Source organism: Carcharodon carcharias, chromosome 8 (assembly GCF_017639515.1).
Source record: "Carcharodon carcharias isolate sCarCar2 chromosome 8, sCarCar2.pri, whole genome shotgun sequence".
Lineage (NCBI taxonomy): Eukaryota > Metazoa > Chordata > Chondrichthyes > Lamniformes > Lamnidae > Carcharodon > Carcharodon carcharias.
In genome coordinates, this window is record NC_054474.1 from 13,108,172 (window position 1) to 13,128,278 (window position 20,107).

Genomic DNA, 20,107 nt, shown 5'->3' on the forward strand with positions numbered 1-20,107 from the left:
AGACTTGGTCATTGAATATATTCAAGGTGGAGTTAGACAGATTTTTGAGAGACAAGGGAGTCAAGGGTTATGGGGGGTGTGGTGGGGGGAGGGCAGGCAGGAGAGTGGAGGCCACAGCCAGTTCAGCCATGACCTTATCGAGCGGCGTAGCAGGCTCAAGGGGCCAAATGGCCTACTCCCTCTCCTAATTCTTGCATTCTTGTGGAAAAGAGATGGTGCAGTGATACGTTAGCTGGTTTTCAGATTCTAAAGCCACTGGATAATATCAGCCATGACAAACTGTTTCACCTTGCCCAGGAAAGCAAACCCAGAGGGCATGGCCTGAGTTTGAATTGGGATCAGTTCAAAACTCAGCTGTGGAAACAATATTTCACTGAGTGGGGTCAGTCCATGGAAGAAGCTGCCTGAGGAAACAGGGGGACAAGATTGCATTAATTAGTTCAAATGCAAATTAGTTTGATTTCGATCAGGAAATAATACTTTAGGCTATAGCATGTGAGTCATTTTGAGATATGACGTGGTGAGTACAGTGGGGTTTAGGAGGAACGAGTGGATTTAGACCTTTGGTTCCTGAAGCTCTCCACCACTGGAGATTTCCTTATCTCCGGTGTCAGGCTCTATGGTAGACTCACTGATTGAGACTGATTGCTATAATTAATCAAGGGCTCCAGTATTGTTGGATCATATGACTGCCAGGATGGTGGAAGGTGAACTGGATGTTCCTTGTCTAGCGATTCCTATGGGCTGGATTTTATCGTCCCCCAGAAAGTGGGGAGCGCACCATGCCCGCTAACTACCCCACCCCCCACCCCCCACCCCGACTCGTCCCCGCAACTTCACCAGCGGCAAGGGAAGCATCAGGTGGCCTGCCCCTCCCTGGGCTACCTAAGGGCCTTAGGCTTTACTTTAACCATTGGTGGGTGAGGCCCACACCAACTGTCCCGCCTGGCAGCTCCTACTGTGCAGCTTTGTTGGGAGGGGCGGGGGCACTGTCCCTTTTTTGGGAGACCTGTGCCCATTGGGTGGCCACTCAGTGCATTACTGACAGAATGCTGCACTGTCAGATATGCCATCTTTTGGATGAGACATTAAACCGAGGCTCGATCTGCAAACCCCACCCCCCCCCCCCCCCCCCCCCCCCCCAACGGCCCCATCTCAAAGGAACATAAGACTTCCCACGTCATTCTTCTGACAAAGAGCAGATGAGTTTTCCCCTCTATCCTGGTCGATATTTATCTCTTAACCAACATCAATCAAAAAGCAAATTAACTGGTCAAGGGAAAAGGGTGTTTCCATTTGTGGGGAAACTAGAAATAGGGGACACAGTTTAAGAACAAGGGTTCTCCCATTTAAGAGGAGATAAGGAGAATTCTTTTCCACTCGGAGGTCTGTGGAATTCTCTTCCCCAGAATGTGGCAGAGGCTCTCATTGAATTTACTCAAGGCTGAGTTAGACCGATTTTTGATAGACAAGGGAGTCAAGGGTAATGGGGGAGGGGGGGGAGGGGGGCAGGCAGGAGAGTGGAGTTGAGGCCACAACCAGATCAGCCGTGATCTTATTGAATGGTGGAGCAGGCTCAAGGGGCCAAATGGCCTACTCTTGCTCCTAAGTCCTACTTTTCTATTGCTGTTTGTGGGATCTTGCTGTGCACAAGTTGGCTGCCGTGTTTTCTACGTGGCAGCAGCGATCACGTTTCAAAGTTTGGCTGTAAAGCACTTTGGGGCCTCCTAAGATTGCGAATAACTGCAAGTCTTCCTTTTCTCTATCCTGTTGCATTGGAGATGGGGTCCATCCCAATCCTCTAGCAATGGGCAGCAGTGAGAGGCCAGATCCCAATCACATCCATGAGCGTAGGCCTGTTGGCCATGGTCTAACCTCGAGGCTTGTGGTAACGGCTGCCATGTTTAGGGATTTGCTTCCTCATTGCACTGATGTTTAATGACCAGAGTTCTTAGGAAACTAAAACAGAACAGAGTTTCCCTGTGAATTCCCCCAAAAAACCTGTTCTCTGACTGTCGATAATAAAATTGATTCATAAAATGAGGCAGTGCAGATGGAGACCATTCAGTCCATCATGGCTGCTCTGTCTACCACAGGTAGGAGCTATTCAATTACTCCCACTCCCTCTGCTGTTTATCTAAAGTCCTGAAAAATTTTCCTTCATCAAGTATTTACCCCATTCTTTTTCCAAAGTACCTATTAGAACCATAGAACACTACAGCACAGAAAAAACAGGCCATTTGGCCCTTCTAGTCTGGGCCGAAATATTATTCCGCTAGTCCCATTGACCTGCACCTAGTCCATAACCCTCCAGACCTCTCCCATCCATGTATCTATCCAATTTATTCTTAAAACTTTAGAGTGAGCCCGCATTTACCACGTCAGATGGTAGCTCGTTCCACACTCTCACCAGTCTCTGAGTGAAGAATTTCCCGCTAATGTTCCCCCTATTGTTGAATCTGCTTCCACCACCCTTTCTGGGAGCACATTTAATCCTGTCAAGAACTTTTCAATAATTAGGCATGACATTTGCATCCAGTCTTTCTGATCTTAACACAGCCATACAGACCTTCACTCTTCACTCCTTCACAGGAACACTAGGAACAAGAGGAGGCCACTCAGCCCTTCAAAACAGGTCACTATTCAATTGGATCACAGCTGATCTCAAATTCAGTTTGCTTCTTTGCTCCTCATCTCACGATAGCCTAAGCCCCAAAAAATCTCCATCGCTCCCAGTTTTGGAATTTTCAATTGATTCCCAGCTTCAACAGCTTTTTTAGTGGAGAGAGTTCCAAATTTTCCACTGCCCTATTTTTGTGAAGAAATCCTCGCTGACATCACCCCTGAACTGCCTGGCGCTAATTTTTTTTTGTTCCGGACTCACCAGAGGAAATAGTTTTTCTCTGTTTAGCCTATCAAATTCTTTAATCATCCTAAACACCTCAATTAGATCACTCCTTAATCTTCTATACTCGAGGGAACACAAACCACGATCGGGCAATTTATCCTTGCTCTTTAAACCTTGAAGGAAATTTCTTAGAGGATTTTGGTTCCTGTAGGTGACTCATTATTATTTTGCCAAGATGTTAAAAGGGAATTTTTTTGTGTGTTCTTTTTAACTGTTTAATTAAATTTGTTTCCAAGAGAAGCACAGAATGACTGTCGTCGCTTTCATCTTCCACTTTCTTTGGTTTTGGACTTGGCCTCTTTTTGTTTTATTGTTTCCTCAATTTTCAAATCCTCCTCCTGGTTTGCAAATCATTCCCGGGGCTTATCTCTGTAAGCTCCACCAGCCCGACAAACCTCAGCGATCTCGGTATTCCTCAAACTCTAGTCTCGTGCCCATCACCTTTCCCCTCCCTTCCCCCACCCTCGATGCGAATCACTCCACGGCGGCCGTGCCTTCAACTAGGCTCTGGGATCCTCGCCGCTCTGTATCTGTCTCTTCTTTGATGGTGGTCCTTAAAACCCACCACGTTGACTAAGCCTCCAGTCATCTGTTTTCGTATCCCACGCAACTCAGTGACAAATTTTGTCCAATAGTCACTCTTTCGTGAAGCGCTTTGGGATGTTGTACAAGGTTAGAGGCGCTATATAAATGTACGTTGCTGTTGTTGATGATGGGCCGTTCCGCTCTGATCCATGTAGAGGAAAGAAAAGCTCAAGGCTCACTGAGATGCCCATCAGAGTCAAATTCCACCCCCCTCCAAATCTCAGAGGCTCACAAGCTGAGGATCGGGCGCTTGACCCTGAGCCAGTGACCTGAGGAAACCTGTACCGCAGTCAGGAGATACCACCTTCAGCAGAAAATGCCCACAAAAGAACTACTTTTCTAAAAGTCGAAGCGTACTTGGACAAGCTACTGCCATGAAGCTTCTGAGCAGTGTAAATTAATTTGCTAAAATATAAAAGACTTAATGTCGGGAGGATGCCATTCAGCCCCTCGAGACACAGTTTAAAGTTAAGGAGTCTCCCGTTTAAGACAGAGATGAGGAGAACGTTTTTCTCTCATATGGTCGCGAGTCTCCGGTGCTGTCTTCCCCAGAGAGTGGTAGACGCGGGGGTCATTGAAGAGTTCTAAGGCTGAGTCAGATAGATCCTTGACAACATGGGAATCAAGGGTACCGGGGGTAAACAGGATAGTGGTGTTAAGGCCACAGCTGTGATCTGACTGAATGGTAGAGCAGGCTCAAAGGGCCGAGTGGCCTACCCCTGTTCCCAATTCGTGTGAGTCTGTTTCAACATTCTCTTAGATCAGGGCTGATCTCTACCTCAACTCCATCTGCTGGCCTTGGTTTCATTACTCTTCATGGCCAAGCCTAACCAAATCCAACAACCTGGGTTTGAGTCTTTCAACTGATCCCTCCACCCCCATCCCCCGGTCTCAACAGCTTTCTGGGCGAGAGAGAGAACCAGATTTCCACACCCCCCCACTTTGTGCTTCCCGACATCACTCTGAACTGCCTGGCACTAACTTTGAAGTTATTCCTTTTTACTCAGCACTCCCCCACCAGAGCTTCTCTCTATCTATCCTTTAATCATCTTAAACACTTCAATTAGATCACCCCATTAATCTCTGCCCTCAAGAGAATATAAGGCTAGCTTATGGAACCTGTCCTCATCATTTAACCCTTTTTAGCCCTGGTATGATCCTGGTGAATCTGTGCATCATCTCCTCCAAGGACAATAAAGCAGAGAGTGCAACTTAACATGAGGGCATTGAAGATGGTATGTTCATATACCCATACTGTAGTTGCAAGAATCAATCTTTGGAGTTTGTTGTGGATGTGCTATCTGTGTTCTGTCCCACTGAGTTTTGATCTGTTCACTGTTTGCTTCCTCCAATCAGACCACTGAGCAGCATCATAGCCTCTCAAGGGCAGAAAGGTTTGCATTTATATAGCGCCTTTCGCCACCCCGGGATGTCACAAAATCACCTTATAGCCAACGAAATACAATTTGAAGTGCGGTCACCGGGGTAATGTGGAGAAATGCAGCAGTTTAACTGCACACACCAAACTCCCACACACAGCACCGAGATAAAGTGACTGAATGAGTTGGCTCCAGGGTAAGTATTGACCCCCAGGGAGGATTCCCGTGCTCGTCTCCCAAATGACCTTTTACATCCGCAAGAGCGGGGGTGGGGTTGGTGGGCGGCAGATGATCTGAACGACGCCTCCAGCAGTGCAGCACTCCCTCAGCACTGCACTGGGAGTGCCAGCCTGGATCCTATGCTCTGGTCTCCAGTGGTTGTTGGGGGGGGGGGGGGGGGGGGGCGCGTGGGGGGGTGTGTTTAAACCAGGGCGGGAGGTGAGGATTGCTACCAACTGAGCCACCCACAGCAGGCACTCAAATGGGCAATCGCTGACCAATCTCAGGAGGGAATGAACAGTGAGGACAGGGGTTTGGGGGGTTTGGGGGAATTGTGGGGGGTGCCACGGGGTAGGCGAGGGACCCAGGAGGTTCCATCCCTGTCGCTTGTCAGAACCATCCAACCCCCTTAACCCCTTTAAACTGCTTTTGGCTCAATAAGGATAGAAAAAGAAAAGGAATGTTCTCCACCACATAAAATCCCATCTGGTAAAGTCATTTTCTCAAGCTGCACTGTTTGTTTTCTCTCTAGTTAAAGACTCCTGCCTGCAGGAAATATGCTCGGGCTTTGTAAATTCGGATATGTATAAAAAAATTTATATCTTTTAAGGAGGGCTCATTATTTTCACCGTTAAAGGAAGAGAAGGGGGAAAGAAAAGAGGACTTGCATTTGTATAGCGCCTTTCACACCTCAGGGTGCCCCAAAGGGCTTCATAGCCCATGAAGAACTTTTTGAAGTGGAGACACTGCTACAATATATGGAAGTGATCGCAGTTTGTAAAAAAAGGAACTCATGACAAAGCAAAGGGACTAAATTATATTTGCCTTTGCTTTCGTCAAGAGCGAGCGGGCCAGAAAAAACAGAGAACAGAGATTAAACGTAATTACTCAGATTGGTTAAATGTGGGAAGTGGTTTTCCACAAGGATCAGCGCTGGGACCAGGGTTGTTCACTGTTTACATTTGGACTCAGGAATCAGAAGCACAATTTTCAAGATTTGCTGGTGCAGCTGGTACAGAGACAGGACAGCAGCTAAACGCAGGAAGACATGAATAAACTCCCAAAATCGGGCATGCAATTTTTAAATGAACTTCAATAGAGGCTGAGGTAGCCTATTTTGGGGAGGATGAGCAGGGAGGTCACAGGATCCTTGGAAAGGAAGAGTCTCAATGGGGTAGAGGAGGAGGAGGTGGGGGGATCTGGGTGTGCAGACACACAAACCCCTGGAAGTGGCCAGGCAGGTTAATAAGGCCAGCATAAAAAAATAAAGAAAGCAAATTTAGCACGAGGATTCAGGGCTAGTGGGAGTTCTTGTGGTGCAGTGGGTAACATGGCTGTCTCTGAGCCACAAGATGCGGTTGCAAGTCCCGCCTCAGGACTTGATGGTCAAGGGAGGTGCGATCATAACGCAGCCAAACAGGTCCATTGTCAACCTGAAAATCCTTCCGACACTCCTCTGGTGACGTGTGCTGGAGCGATCCCTGGTCAGCCCTGCCTGGTGCAGGGTGACGCCTCTCAAGCTACAGCCTCTGGCTTCAGCTAAGTGACTTGTTCCAGGGAAAGACAAGCTATGAAAGCAGACGTAAGCATACACTCTGTCTGCCTCATCCATCTTCAGATGTGGGAAGTCTTCTGGATCGACTCATTTCTAGAGGGCTGGAGTTGGAAGGCAGAGAGGTTATGCCGAACTTGTATGGAGCCTTGGTTAGATCACAACAAACGAGCTTGCGTTTCTACATTATACAAAGTCTACTGAGTCTGGGCTGGTGCAAAAAATGTCCATAAGAATGACACCAGGACTATCGGGAAAAATTGAACAGGTTGGGCTTCTTTTCTCCAGGAAAGAGGAGGCTGAAGGAGTCACCTGATGGAGGAATGTGAGATTATGAAAGGATTGGAGGTATAGGAAGATTGTTTCCGCTTACGAGTAAGATCAGACCATAAGGCCATTAATACAAGATAGTTATTCATAAATCTAACACAGGATTCAGGAGAAATTTACTTTTCCAGTGGGCAGAATTCTCACCTCTAGTTCAGCAGCTTCTGGGTTCAAGTTCTACTCGAGAGACTTGAGCACACTCCCAGCGAGCGCTACTGTCGGAGGTACTGTCGTTCAGATGAGTCATTAAACCAAGGACTCACTAGCCCTCACTTGCCTGAATGTGTTCAGCTCCAACAACACTCAAAAAGCTCAACATCGTCCAGGACAAAGCAGCCCTTTTGACTGGCAGCCCATCCACCACCTTAAGCATTCACTTCCTTCACCAGCAAATGCGCAGTGTCAGCAGTGTGTGTACCATCAACAAGATGTATTGCAGCAACTCACCAAGGCTCCTTCAACAGCACCTTTCAAACCTGCAACCACTACCACCTAGAAGGACAAAAGCAGTAGATGGATGGGGACACCACCACCTGCAAGCTCTCCTCCAAGTCACACATCATCCCGACTTGAAACTATATCGGCTGTTCCTTCACCGTCGCTGGGTCAAAATCCTGGAACTCCCTCCCTAAAAGCACACTCTGTGTTCCTACACCACATGGACTGCAGTGATTCAAGGAGGTGACTCACCAGCACCTTCTCAAGGGCAATTAGGAATGGGCAATAAATCCTGGCCTTGCCTGTAATGGCCACATCACAGGAATGAATACAGCCCTGATATATATAAATGATCTAGATCTTGGTGTGCAGGGGACAATTTCAAAGTTTGCGGGTGACACAAAACTTGGGGAGAATTGTAAACTGTGAGGAGGACAGTGTAGAACTTCAAAAGGACATTGACACATTGGTGGAGTGGGCAGATAGGTGGCAGATGAAGTTCAATGTGGAGAAGTGTGAGGTGATACACTTTGGTACAAAGAATAGGGGAGACAGTATAATAAAGGATACTATTCTAAAGGGTGTGCAGAGGCAAAGAGACCTGGGTGTATATGTACATAAGTCGTTAAATTTGGTAGGGCAGGTAGAGAGAGCTGTTTCTAAAGCATACAGCATTCTAAGCTTCATTAATAGGGGCACAGAGTATAAGAGCAGGGAATTTATGGTGAACATATATAAGACACTGGTTAGACCTCAGCTGGAGTATTGTGTACAGTTCTGGGTGCCATACTATAGGAAGGATGTGAACACAATGGAGAGAGCGCAGAAAAGGATTGGAAGAATGGTTCCAGTGATGAGACACTTCAGTTATGAGGAAAGACTGGAGAAGTTGGGACTGTTTTCCTTGGAGAGGATAAGGTAAGAGGAGACTTGAAAGAAGTTTTCAAAATCATGAGGGGTCTGGACAGAGTAGATAAGGAGAAACTATCCCTGCTCGTAAATGGATTGAGAAACAGAGGGCACAGTTTTAAAGTGTTTTGCAAAAGAAGCAAATGTGAGGTGAGAAAAAACATTTTCACACAGCGAGTGGTTAGAGTTTGGAACGCACTGCCTGGAAGTGTGGTGGAGGCAAGTTCAATTGAGGCATTCAAGAGGGCATTGGATGATTATCTAAATAGAAACAATGTGCAGGGTTATGGGGAAAAGGCAGGAGATTGGCACTAAGTTAAAATGCTCAGAGAGCTGGTGCAGACACGATGGGCCGAATGGCCTCCTTCCACACCGTAACAATTCTGTGATCCCATGAAAAGAAAAGATATTGAGAAGAACACGTGAGTCCTTCCCTCATGACCTGATGCAATATTCATCCCTTAACTAAAATCATTAAAACAGTTTCTGTCGTCAATTATCTCATTGTGGGTTGTGGGATCTTGCTCTGCACATGTAGGCTTCTCATTTCCTGCATTGTGACAGTGACGCGCTTCAAACAAATTACTCCATCCACTGTAAAGCGCTTTGGGAGGCCTTGAGGTCACGAATGGCACTATAGAAATTCTAGCCTCTTCTTTCATCAAATTGTTTTAAATTATTTAAAGAGTTTAATCTTACTATGGCTACTTTTCTTAATAAGTAACAGCAGGGCTTCACTCATTGTCCGGGTGTTTCAGTTCTGCTCGAAGAGGTTTCCGAGAGGAGAGATCAGCTGGAATCCTCATTGAAGTTCTCTGTCCACAATTGGTTGCAGATGTAGACTTCAGTTGAGCGCTACAGAAACTCCCGGTCAGTAATTACTTCTGGGAAGAATGTGCTCTCTTTAAGAAAAGTATTTGAAAGCTCCTGACGGCCCGATGGATGAACTGACTTCCTCATCTGCTGCTTGCCCACAGCCACTAGAATAGTCGCCTGGTTCAAAGTGGGTATGGTGCTGACATCAGCTTATCCATCATGGTCATTTACGAGATCCGCCTGATTTTGGCTTTAGAGTCAGCCAAAAGCACTAAAGGAAGTAAAGGCGCTAGACAAAGGCAATCCACCTGTCCCCCCCACCCCCCTGCCCCGCCCCACCCCACCCTCCCCAATGTCATGGCTCTTTGAAAAAAAATTTCAGTCTCTGTGATCCTCAACACATCTACAGGGTGTAGACTAAAGGGTTAATAGTTATGGTCATGAGGTAGTAATGTGTATCATGATGTAACAGTGACATCATCAGTCATGTGCAAGAGACTGGGAACAGAAGGTGGAATAATCTGCACAAGGGAGAGATGTATTTACCTAGAAGCTTAGAATGTGCTGTAGTGTAAATAAAGGAGCTGTTGAAGAAACCTATTGGAGCTGGACCTAAGTCACTCATAAGTAGTGGGAAATCTTCTCAATCCAGAACAGGCCACAAGTTACCCAAAGAGATGATCCAAATAGTATTTAAAATGGAAACCAAACCACTAACCGCAGGGCACCATAAAAGCACAAGAAGTAAGAGCAAGAGTAGGTCACTTGGTTCCCCAAACCTGTTTCGCCAGTCAATAAGACCATGGGTGATCTTCTACTTCATCTCCATTTTTTCGCTCTATCTCCATATCCCTTTATTCCCTTAGTGTCCAAAAATCTTTCAATCTAAATCTTGAATATATTCCACAACTAAGCAGCAGCAGCTCTCTGGGATAGAGAATTCCAAAGATTCACAATCTTCTGAGTGAAGAAATTTCTCCACATCCCAACCCCCTTATCCTGAGATGATGACTGCGTCCCCATAAACACCCCCCCCTCCATCCCCCTTCCTCTTCCCCTCCCCCCCACCCACTGCCCGATCCCAGTGCTTGACTCTCCAGTCAGGAGAAACAGTCTCTCAGCATCTACACTGTCAAGATGGGGAGTTGGTGGTGTAGTGGTAATGTCACTGGGCTGGTAATCCAGAGGCTCAGGCTAATTATTTGGAGATATGGGTTCAAACCCCACCATGCCAGCTGATGGAATTTGAATTCAATTAATAAATCTGAAATTGAAAGCTAGTCTCAGTGATGGTGACTGTGAAACTGTCACTGATTGTTGTAAAAACCCATCTGGTTCACTAATGTCCCTTTAGGGAGGGAAGGAAGGAAATCTGTTGTCCTTACCTGGTCTGACCTACATGTGACTCCAGGCCCACAGCAACGTGGTTGACCCTTAACTGACACCTGAAATGACCTAGTTTGAGGGTAATTAGGGATGGGCAACAAAATACCAGCGATGCCCCATGAAAGGATAAAGAAACAGAATTTTATATGTTTCGATAAGATAACCTTTCTTTCTTCTAGGCCTGAATCAGTGCTGGCACACCTGCCCAGGGAGCAGTGTGTCAAGTTTGGGTGCTCGCTGGTTCTCTGCCAGACCACTAGCTGGGGCACCTTTTGGAGGGTATCCACAAGGCAGCCAAATGTTAAAAGCTATGGAGGGCTCGAAAATAAAAAATATGCAAGAAAATAAGTATTCTTGCAAATCATTTGTAACATTCCATTATGACACAATTAAGGATCTGACTTGTTATCAAATCCTACTTTTAGGCCTATCCTCCTACCGGCCTTCCCATTCCAACATTGGAAGGTACCTTCCTTGTCTTTACTTCATTGCTATCATATTCCCATTTCTTCCCCAAATCTGTCCTCCTTATTCCTTTCATTTGCAAATCCCCTGCTCTCCCTGAAAATCTTCACAGCATTGAATCAGGATCTGTCACCTCAACCCCTCAATTTTTTTTATTCTTTACAAGGTGTAGGCATCGCTGGCTAGGCCAGCATTTTATTGCCCATTCCGAATTGGCCTTGAGAAGGTGGTGGTGAGCTGCCCCCTTGAACCGCTGCAGTCCATCTTAACCAAGCAACTTAACTCGTTCTTTCCCAGGCCTTCCAAGCTGTGGAAACCCTTGACTCCCGCAGTGTTCCCCCTTCAAACTCCGGAACTCCCCTCCTCCTCAATCTGCCCTCCAAACTGTGAAAGCCTTTTCCCTCCCTCAGCCTCCCCTCCAAACTGAGAGGCTGTTCATTCTCCTAAATCCCACCCTTCACCCCGCAATCTTGCAAAATCCACACTTAGCGGCATTGGACGGACTTCACCTTTTTCTCATACCTTTCATTCCCTGTGGTAAAATCTGCGATAAGGCCAGGCTTCCTGCTCTGAGGGGAAAAATATTCAGCTCAACCTCTGCTGAACGGGGATCCTGTAACCTTTAGTCGAGATTCGCAGGGTCGGGTCATAAATTATTCCTGCAGAGCCAAATTTATCATCCACAACCTTTTTTTATTTGATCAGTTTAATGATTAAAAGACTGAGCACAGGATGAGAAAGGTGCTGACCTTTGACCATATGTAGCATTCACGGCCCTCCAGAGTGTGTCACAAATTTGGAATCTGTAAACCCCAGGAGGAGGCAATCGGCTTGTTATGCCTATGACGAGTCTCTGGTAGACCTTTCCACTTCCTTCCCTCCCCCTTGCTCCCTCTACCTTTCTCCATTGTAAATGTTTATCCATTTCCCTTTTGAAAACTCATGTAGATCTTGCTCCCCTATTGTTTTGGTGTTCCATATCCCAAAAAACGATCCACCGGGTAAAACAAAAATTCTCCCCTCCCTCTTGCTCTTTCATAATTTCCTTAAATTGGTGTCCATTATTGTCTCACTGCACCAGGAGCAATAGTTTCACCTGAATTACCTCATGGAAACCCTTCATTATTTGTGATGACCTCAACCTCCCCTGAACCTTCTCTCAAACGAGCCTCAAGTTCTCTGGTCCCTCCATAAAGGCGAGATGGTGGGGTGTAGCAGTGATCTCACTGGGGATCCAGAGCCAGATCAGGTTCAAATCCCACCACGCCAATTGGTGGAAATTAACTTCAATTAATAAATCTGGAATATAAAACTAGTTTCCATGACAACCACCACTGGTTGTTGTAAAAACCCATCTGGTACACTAATGACCCTTTAGCAAAAGGAATTTGCCATCCTTACCTGGTCTGGCCTACATGTGACTCCAGGCCCACAGCAATGTGGTTGACTGTTAAATGCCCTCTGAAATCGCCTAGCAAGCCATTCCTTTCAAGGGCAATTAGGGATGGGAATCAAATGCTGGTATTGTCAGCGACGCCCACACCCCATGGATTCCAGGTGTCACCTTAGTGAATCACTCCTACACTGTCTCCATGGCCATGACACCCGACTCAAAGTAAGGTCCCAAAAATCTGGGTTTAACATTCCACTTGTAGCCCGGCCAAAGACCACACATTTAAGGCAGCTTTCGGTAGCAGGTGAAAGGCCGTGAGGTCCAACCACATGGCTTTGCTCAGGTTTTTCTCATCTTTGTATCAGCTGGTAATTACAGCAATCCAACACTTTCATCAGGAGCCTCACCCAATGGGAAAGCGGGTTGGAGAGATATTACAGCACTAAATAAACCTCAGTCTATTTCCGCCCCCTTTGCCTCTCAGAGATACATCTGGTCAGTTCGAGAGTTTCGAGGAGCTGGGATTCTTCTCCTTGGGGCAGAGAAGGTTAAGGGGAGATTTTATAGAGGTGTTCAAAATCATGTGGGGCTTTGACAGAGTTGATCAGGAGAACATGTCCCCAGTGGCAGAATGGTCAGTAACAAGGGGTTAATGATGGTCTGGTCAAGATGCGGAGATTTTTTTTTATATAAGCAGTGAGTTGCTTTGAACGTACAATCTGACAGCACTGAAGGAGGCCATTCAGCCCATCGGGCCTGTGCTGGCTCTTAGCCCCATTCTCCCTGTTCTTACCCACTACCCTATAAATGTCCCCCTTTCACACAAGGAACCCATTCCCTTTAGGAAATAACCATTGAATCTGCTTCCACCATCCTTCAGTTGTGATCTGGAGTGTGCTGCCTAAAAGACTAGTAGAAGCAGACTCAACCTTCAAAAAGAAATTGGATAAATCTTGAAAAGGAAGCACTTGCAAGGCTATGTTGAATTGAAGCAAGGGATTTAAAGTTTATTGGGTCTCTCAATGTTGGTGGTGGTGGGATGCTGCTCGCTTTGCGCCCCCTCACGGGTGCCCAGGCTAATTGTGGGGTTTGTTCTCATTGTGAGGTGTCAATGTGCAGCAATCTCTCTTACCTCTGAATCGGGAAGGCTGTTGTTTCAATTCCCACTCCCCCCTTCCCACTTGAGCCGACAATATCAATGTAGCACTGAGGGAGTGCTACACAGTCAGAGGTGCTGTTTTTTTCAGCTGAGGTATTAAACAGAACCCATCTGCCCTTTTTGATGGACGGAAAATAACCCATAGCGAGAAAAGCAAAGGAGTTCTCCCCGGTTTCCTGGGATGATATTTATCTCTCAATCAGCATCATGAAAAGATTATCTGGCTATTATCACGCTGCTGTTAGTGGGAGCTTGCTGTGCACAAATTGGGTGCCATATTTCCTACATTACAAAAGTGACTGCACACAAGAAGGTACTTCATCGGCTGGGAAGTACTTTGGGACGACTTGAGGTGTTGGAAGTTGCTTTCGAAATGCACGTTCTTCCTTTCCTTAGTGATCATGAGATGTGTACCAAGAAAAGTCTAGAGTTCAAAGGAGTTGAGTAGATGGAAAGCAGCACAGAGTGAGTTCAGACTTCGCTGCTGTTCCTCATTACTCTTATCCACCCTCTAACTACTAATGGTTATAGAAATTTTTGCAGCATGTTCTGTAGTAGAACAGAGTGGATTTTGAACTCGTTCGTTCTCCTTCCTTTAGTTAACCAGGGCCCTCTCCCTCTTTTGGTGCTTTTCATGTTGAAATGCTTCTTTTGAACACAATTTGAGGATTCACTGCTCAACATCTGGCAAGAAGAGTTTGGAAATATCCCTGGCGAATCCAAGCTCACCCTCGGTGACACAGATCTGAGCAGTGCCCACATTGCAAACTCTTCAGAGAGACCAGGACAGGAGATCCTGGACAATGTATCCTCTCTCCATTGTTTCATATCCTCATCCCTCCAGCTCTCTGTACCTCTCTCTCCTCCTTTAAGATGCTCCTTAACACCCTACTTCTTTGACCAACTTTTTGGTCAAGTGTCCTAATATTAATTGGATTAATTGGATAGCTGTACTGAAGCAGCAACATAAGTATAATGGGCTGAATGGCCTCCTTCTGGGATGTGGCATTCTATGATTCAAGTCTTGTGCCTTTTTTGAATTATCTGGGAGCTTGGGGAGCCTATAGTTTCCTGTTCCTTTCTGCATGGCAATGTCTCAGCCAATCAGAGTTGGTTTGCCAACCAATTGGCACCCTTTTCTCCTCTAGTATAAATTGTTGTGATTGTTTGAAATTTGGAATTCTTGTGTTTGTCCTGATGAGTGCAAGATGAACAACAGGTCTCTCTTTTCAACAGTATTCTATGCTTTGATAATATTCGAATATGTGGCCTGGTGTGCTGTTTTGTTTAATAATTGCTCCTGTGAAGTGCCTTTGGGAATTTTTTTAGCCATGTTAAAGGTGCTATTAAATGCAAATTGTTATTGTTGTTGCTGAAGAGCAGGAATGTCATTTGAAATGTCCACAAGCTGTGCCGTCCACCTATTGATCTCCGCCATCCTTTGATGGCTGATGCTGGCCTGAGTTCAGTCACATGGTCCTGGAATCCAGTCACCTTGGATCACTGATGTCTCAAAGTTCACGATCGACGCAGCAATCCCTTCAAACTGCAACAACAATGACTTGCATTTATATGACACCTTTTCAGTTGTAAAATGAGGCACTTCACAGGAGTGGTATCAGACAAAGCCTGACACAGGGCCACAGGAGAAGACATCAGGTCAGACGTCCAAAAGCATGATCAAAGCTCTGAAGAAGAGCCATACGGACTTGAAATGTTAACTCTGTTTCTCTCTCCACAGATGCTGTCAGATCTGCTGAGCTTTTCCAGCATTTTCTTACATGTTCTTATGTTATTTATTATTAAAGCTTGATCAAAGAGTAGTTTTGAAGTGCGTCTTAAAGGAGGGGAGAGAGTTGGAGAGGTGTAGGGTGGGAACTCCAGAACTTTGGGCCTTGGCAACTGAAGACCTGGCCACCAATAGCGGATCAGTTAAAATGGGGGACACTTAGGAGGCCAGAATGAGAGGAGTGCAGAGATCTCAGAGGGTTATAGGCCTGGACGAGATTGAGGAGTTGGGTGGGGGGAGGGGCAGTGAGGCCATGGAGGGATTTGAATACAAGGATGAGAATTTTAAATTCGAAGTTTTGCTTGAGCACAAGTAATGAATGTCAGCGAGGGCAGGAGTGATGGGGGGACGGGAACTGATGTGAGTTAACATGTACGCAGGTAGTAGATTTGGATGAGCTGAGTTTTGGAGAGGGTGGAAACTGGGAGGTTGGCTGAAGTTTTTTATGCAGGATGGACTTGCTGTCTGGGGGGTTGAAAACATCCCAGCACTGTCCAGATCAATGATTTTATTTATTTAGCTCTTTAGCCGTATTTTCAGTTATGTTTCCAAGGGGAATTGCTGGTCAAGGACTGGATAAGTTTCTGCCTGTTCTTCTACTGCTCTGGGTTAATGGCATTCATTAAACCAGTGAAACAGGAAGATCGTGTGTCAGGTAGCGCTGGATCCAAAAGACAGCACCTCCGACAGTGCAGCACTCCTCAGTACTGCCCCTCCGACAGTGCAGCCCTCCCTCAGTACTGCCCTTCTGACATAGTAGCATTCCCTCAGCACTGACCCTCCCACAGTGCTGCACTCCCTTAATACTGTCCCTCTGAAAGTGCAGCACTCCCTCAGTACTGACCCTTTGAAAATGCAGTGCCCTTCAGTACTGATCTTGCAGCAGTGCAGCACTCCCTTAGTACTGCCCATCTGACAGTGCTGTGCGCACTCAGTACTGACCTGCTGGCAATGCAGTTCTCCTTTAATATTGCCTCTCCCACAGTGCTGCACTCCCTTAGTACTGCCCTTGCGACAGTGCAGTGTTCCCTTAGCACCATCCCTCCAACAGTGCAAGACTCCCTCAGTATGACTCCTCTAATAGTCTGGCATTTCTTCAGTGCTGACCCTCTGAAATTGCAGCACTCCCTCAATACTGTCCCTCTGACAGCGTGGCACTCCCTCAGTGCTGCTCCTCTGATGGTGTGGTGTCCCCTCATTACAGACCCTCTGACAGCGCAGCACTCCTTCAGTATTGACTCTCTAACAGTGTGGCACTCTCTTAGTACTGCCCTTCCAACAGTGCAGCATTCCCTCAGTACTGAACCTACGACAATGCAGCACTCTCTCAATACTGTCCCTCTGACAATGCAGCCCTCCCTCAGTACTGCTCCTCTGAAAGTGCAGCACCTCTTCAGCACTGACCCTCTGACAGCGCGGCACTCCCTCAGTACTTCCCCGCTGAAAGTGTAGCTCTCTCCCAGTACTGACCCTCTGACAGCGCGGCACTCCCTCAGTACTTCCCCGCTGAAAGTGTAGCTCTCTCCCAGTACTGACCCTCTGACAGCGCGGCACTCCCTCAGTACTTCCCCGCTGAAAGTGTAGCTCTCTCCCAGTACTGACCCTCTGACAGCGCGGCACTCCCTCAGTACTTCCCCGCTGAAAGTGTAGCTCTCTCCCAGTACTGACCCTCTGACAGCGCGGCACTCCCTCAGTACTTCCCCGCTGAAAGTGTAGCTCTCTCCCAGTACTGACCCTCTGACAGCGCGGCACTCCCTCAGTACTCCCCCGCTGAAAGTGTAGCTCTCTCCCAGTACTGACCCTCTGACAGCGCGGCACTCCCTCAGTACTTCCCCGCTGAAAGTGTAGCTCTCTCCCAGTACTGACCCTCTGACAGTGCGGCACTCCCTCAGTACTTCCCCGCTGAAAGTGTAGCTCTCTCCCAGTACTGACCCTCTGACAGCGCGGCACTCCCTCAGTACTTCCCCGCTGAAAGTGTAGCTCTCTCCCAGTACTGACCCTCTGACAGCGCGGCACTCCCTCAGTACTCCCCCGCTGAAAGTGTAGCTCTCTCCCAGTACTGACCCTCTGACAGCGCGGCACTCCCTCAGTACTTCCCCGCTGAAAGTGTAGCTCTCTCCCAGTACTGACCCTCTGACAGCGCGGCACTCCCTCAGTACTTCCCCGCTGAAAGTGTAGCTCTCTCCCAGTACTGACCCTCTGACAGCGCGGCACTCCCTCAGTACTTCCCCGCTGAAAGTGTAGCTCTCTCCCAGTACTGACCCTCTGACAGCGCGGCACTCCCTCAGTACTTCCCCGCTGAAAGTGTAGCTCTCTCCCAGTACTGACCCTCTGACAGCGCGGCACTCCCTCAGTACTTCCCCGCTGAAAGTGTAGCTCTCTCCCAGTACTGACCCTCTGACAGCGCGGCACTCCCTCAGTACTTCCCCGCTGAAAGTGTAGCTCTCTCCCAGTACTGACCCTCTGACAGCGCGGCACTCCCTCAGTACTTCCCCGCTGAAAGTGTAGCTCTCTCCCAGTACTGACCCTCTGACAGCGCGGCACTCCCTCAGTACTTCCCCGCTGAAAGTGTAGCTCTCTCCCAGTACTGACCCTCTGACAGCGCGGCACTCCCTCAGTACTTCCCCGCTGAAAGTGTAGCTCTCTCCCAGTACTGACCCTCTGACAGCGCGGCACTCCCTCAGTACTTCCCCGCTGAAAGTGTAGCTCTCTCCCAGTACTGACCCTCTGACAGCGCGGCTCTCAGTAACTGCACTGCAAATGTTAGACTGAAGTATGTGCTCAAATATTGACAAGGAGCTTCTATTATGAATATATTTGATCACTCTAATTGGCATGTTGTTGTTTATTGAGGATATGAGATGATATCATCAGTTGTTAAAGGTCAATGTTAACCAAGAGAAAATAAAATTAGTTTTCTTACTTGCTGGTCTCTGATGTGGAACCACACCCTGTATTACAGGTGGCACTACCTTTGGAGCCCTGCATTTATCTTTGCCCCTTGACTCAGTCTTAATTGCTGTGCATTGTTCAGGTAGAATGTTAAAGGTGCAGTCGTCTTCCCTCAGGGTAGAGGGCAGCTGCCTGACAGCCACCTCGCTGAAAGTGGAATTTGGCCCCCAGCTCTCGACAATGCCATTTTCTTTATCCAGGCCCACGTCTCTGGTCGTGCCTTCCTCCTCTTCTCCCCAATTCCCCCGACGGTTCTCCTGTCCCTGGCAGCCTGTGATGGGCGGCGGTGAGCCGTTCCCTCCCGGATACCACCTCGCCTTTGGCTCAGCTGGTGCCTGGGTGAAAAAGCCGCAGGAATGCACATCTGCCCCCACCTGCATCTGGCTGGCACCTGCGAGTTTGGTGTAGGTGCTGGAAGTTTCAGGAAGCCAAGGTTGATGGAATGTCTCACCACTTCAAAGATGTTTGGATAGCGTTCAGCTTTAGGAGGCTTGTAAAGGATAACCTAAAGCAAAACATGAAGTAAATCCCCTCAGGTGTTGTGTGTTGTACGAGTTTTGACTTTAATCTTTAAATATACATGGCTCTGATCAACCCTCAACCCCCCAATTGTTGGAAGATTTATTTAAAAAGCGTGTGAGAGTCAAATCCTGCTTGTTGGAAAGTTATGCAGGTAGCGGACAAGAGAGATTCTGTTTTAAGTATCTTCAGAAGAGGAAAACGAAAAGAACGGGGTTTGAATAATATTTACTTTTTGTTGTCAGCAAAACTTATTTGCAATGGTGTCCTTGTGTCCTGTCTTCCTTGAGCAACGCCTGACTGATCTTCTTGACTCTGTAGCCCGGCTGCGCTGATTTAGTTACATTAAGGAAGCCGGCCAAAGATGAAAGCGTTTCTCTTTCTCTTCCAAAAGAAAATAGCCATTCAGATTTTAACCAGTCTTGACCCTCCGCAAGATGCGCTCAACAGGTAGCAAAGCTTCAAGTCAGGCAGGTGCCGTCCACTATATGTCATGCTAATGGTGGCCCGCAATTCTTGACCACGCAGCCCCTTCCTTAATGTTCTGAAGGAGAACTGTTGGCGTTGGTGGACAGTGGGAAGGAAGTGTCTTACATTCCCCTCCACGTTTATCCCTCCACTAGCCGTCCGGCCATGGTCTTCCCCCTTCTTGCGAGACGTTCCTATTTAACCACCTAAAAGAAAACAGGAAAGAGATGCATTGGTAAAGGCAAGTGTGCGTCTCTCTTAGGCATTCCCCCACCTTCCCAAACTGCTCATTATGATCAAAGCTAACCTCCTGTCTTACTTGTGGACAGATTTCGGTGGAGGAATGAGGCCTGGGAAAATTAACGGTGCCATTTTAAAAGGGGTGCAGGAAGAGAGGCCTGGGCTTGCTCACAGAAATCTTAGAATGTGACAGGACACCTTGAGAAGCCTGTCAAAAAAAAGCATACAGGATCCCTAGCTTTATAAACAGGGGCATAAAGTATCAAACATAGAAAAGTTATACTGCACAAGGAGACCATTTGGCCCGTTGTGACCTTGCTAGCTCTCTGTGAGAGCAATTTGTCGAGTCCCACTCCGCTGTAGCTCTGCAAATTCTCTCCCTTCAGGTTCTTATCCAATTCCCTTTTGAAAGCTGCGATTGAATCTCCGCCGCACTCTCAGGCAGTGCATTCCAGATCTTAACCACTCGCTGCGTGAAAAAGGTTTTCCTCTCGCTGCCTTTGGTCCTATTGCCAATTGTCTTAAATCAGTGTCCTCTGGGACTCGACCCTTCAGCCAATGGAAACAAATTTCTCCCTGTCTACTCTGTCCAGCTCCCTCACC

At 47.3% G+C, this 20,107-nt stretch overlaps 1 protein-coding gene across 2 annotated transcripts in view; it reads right to left on the minus strand.

Annotated features, from left to right (window-relative positions):
* LOC121281337 (synaptopodin) overlaps window positions 1–20,107 on the minus strand; it is a 92,267-nt gene that overhangs the window by 36,398 nt on the left and 35,762 nt on the right. For both annotated transcript variants that reach the window (XM_041194245.1, XM_041194244.1), the window contains exon 2: window positions 18,249–19,470. In XM_041194245.1, coding sequence (XP_041050179.1) covers window positions 18,249–18,657 — 409 coding nt within the window. In that variant the 5' untranslated portion in view covers window positions 18,658–19,470. The remainder of the gene's footprint in view (window positions 1–18,248; window positions 19,471–20,107) is intronic.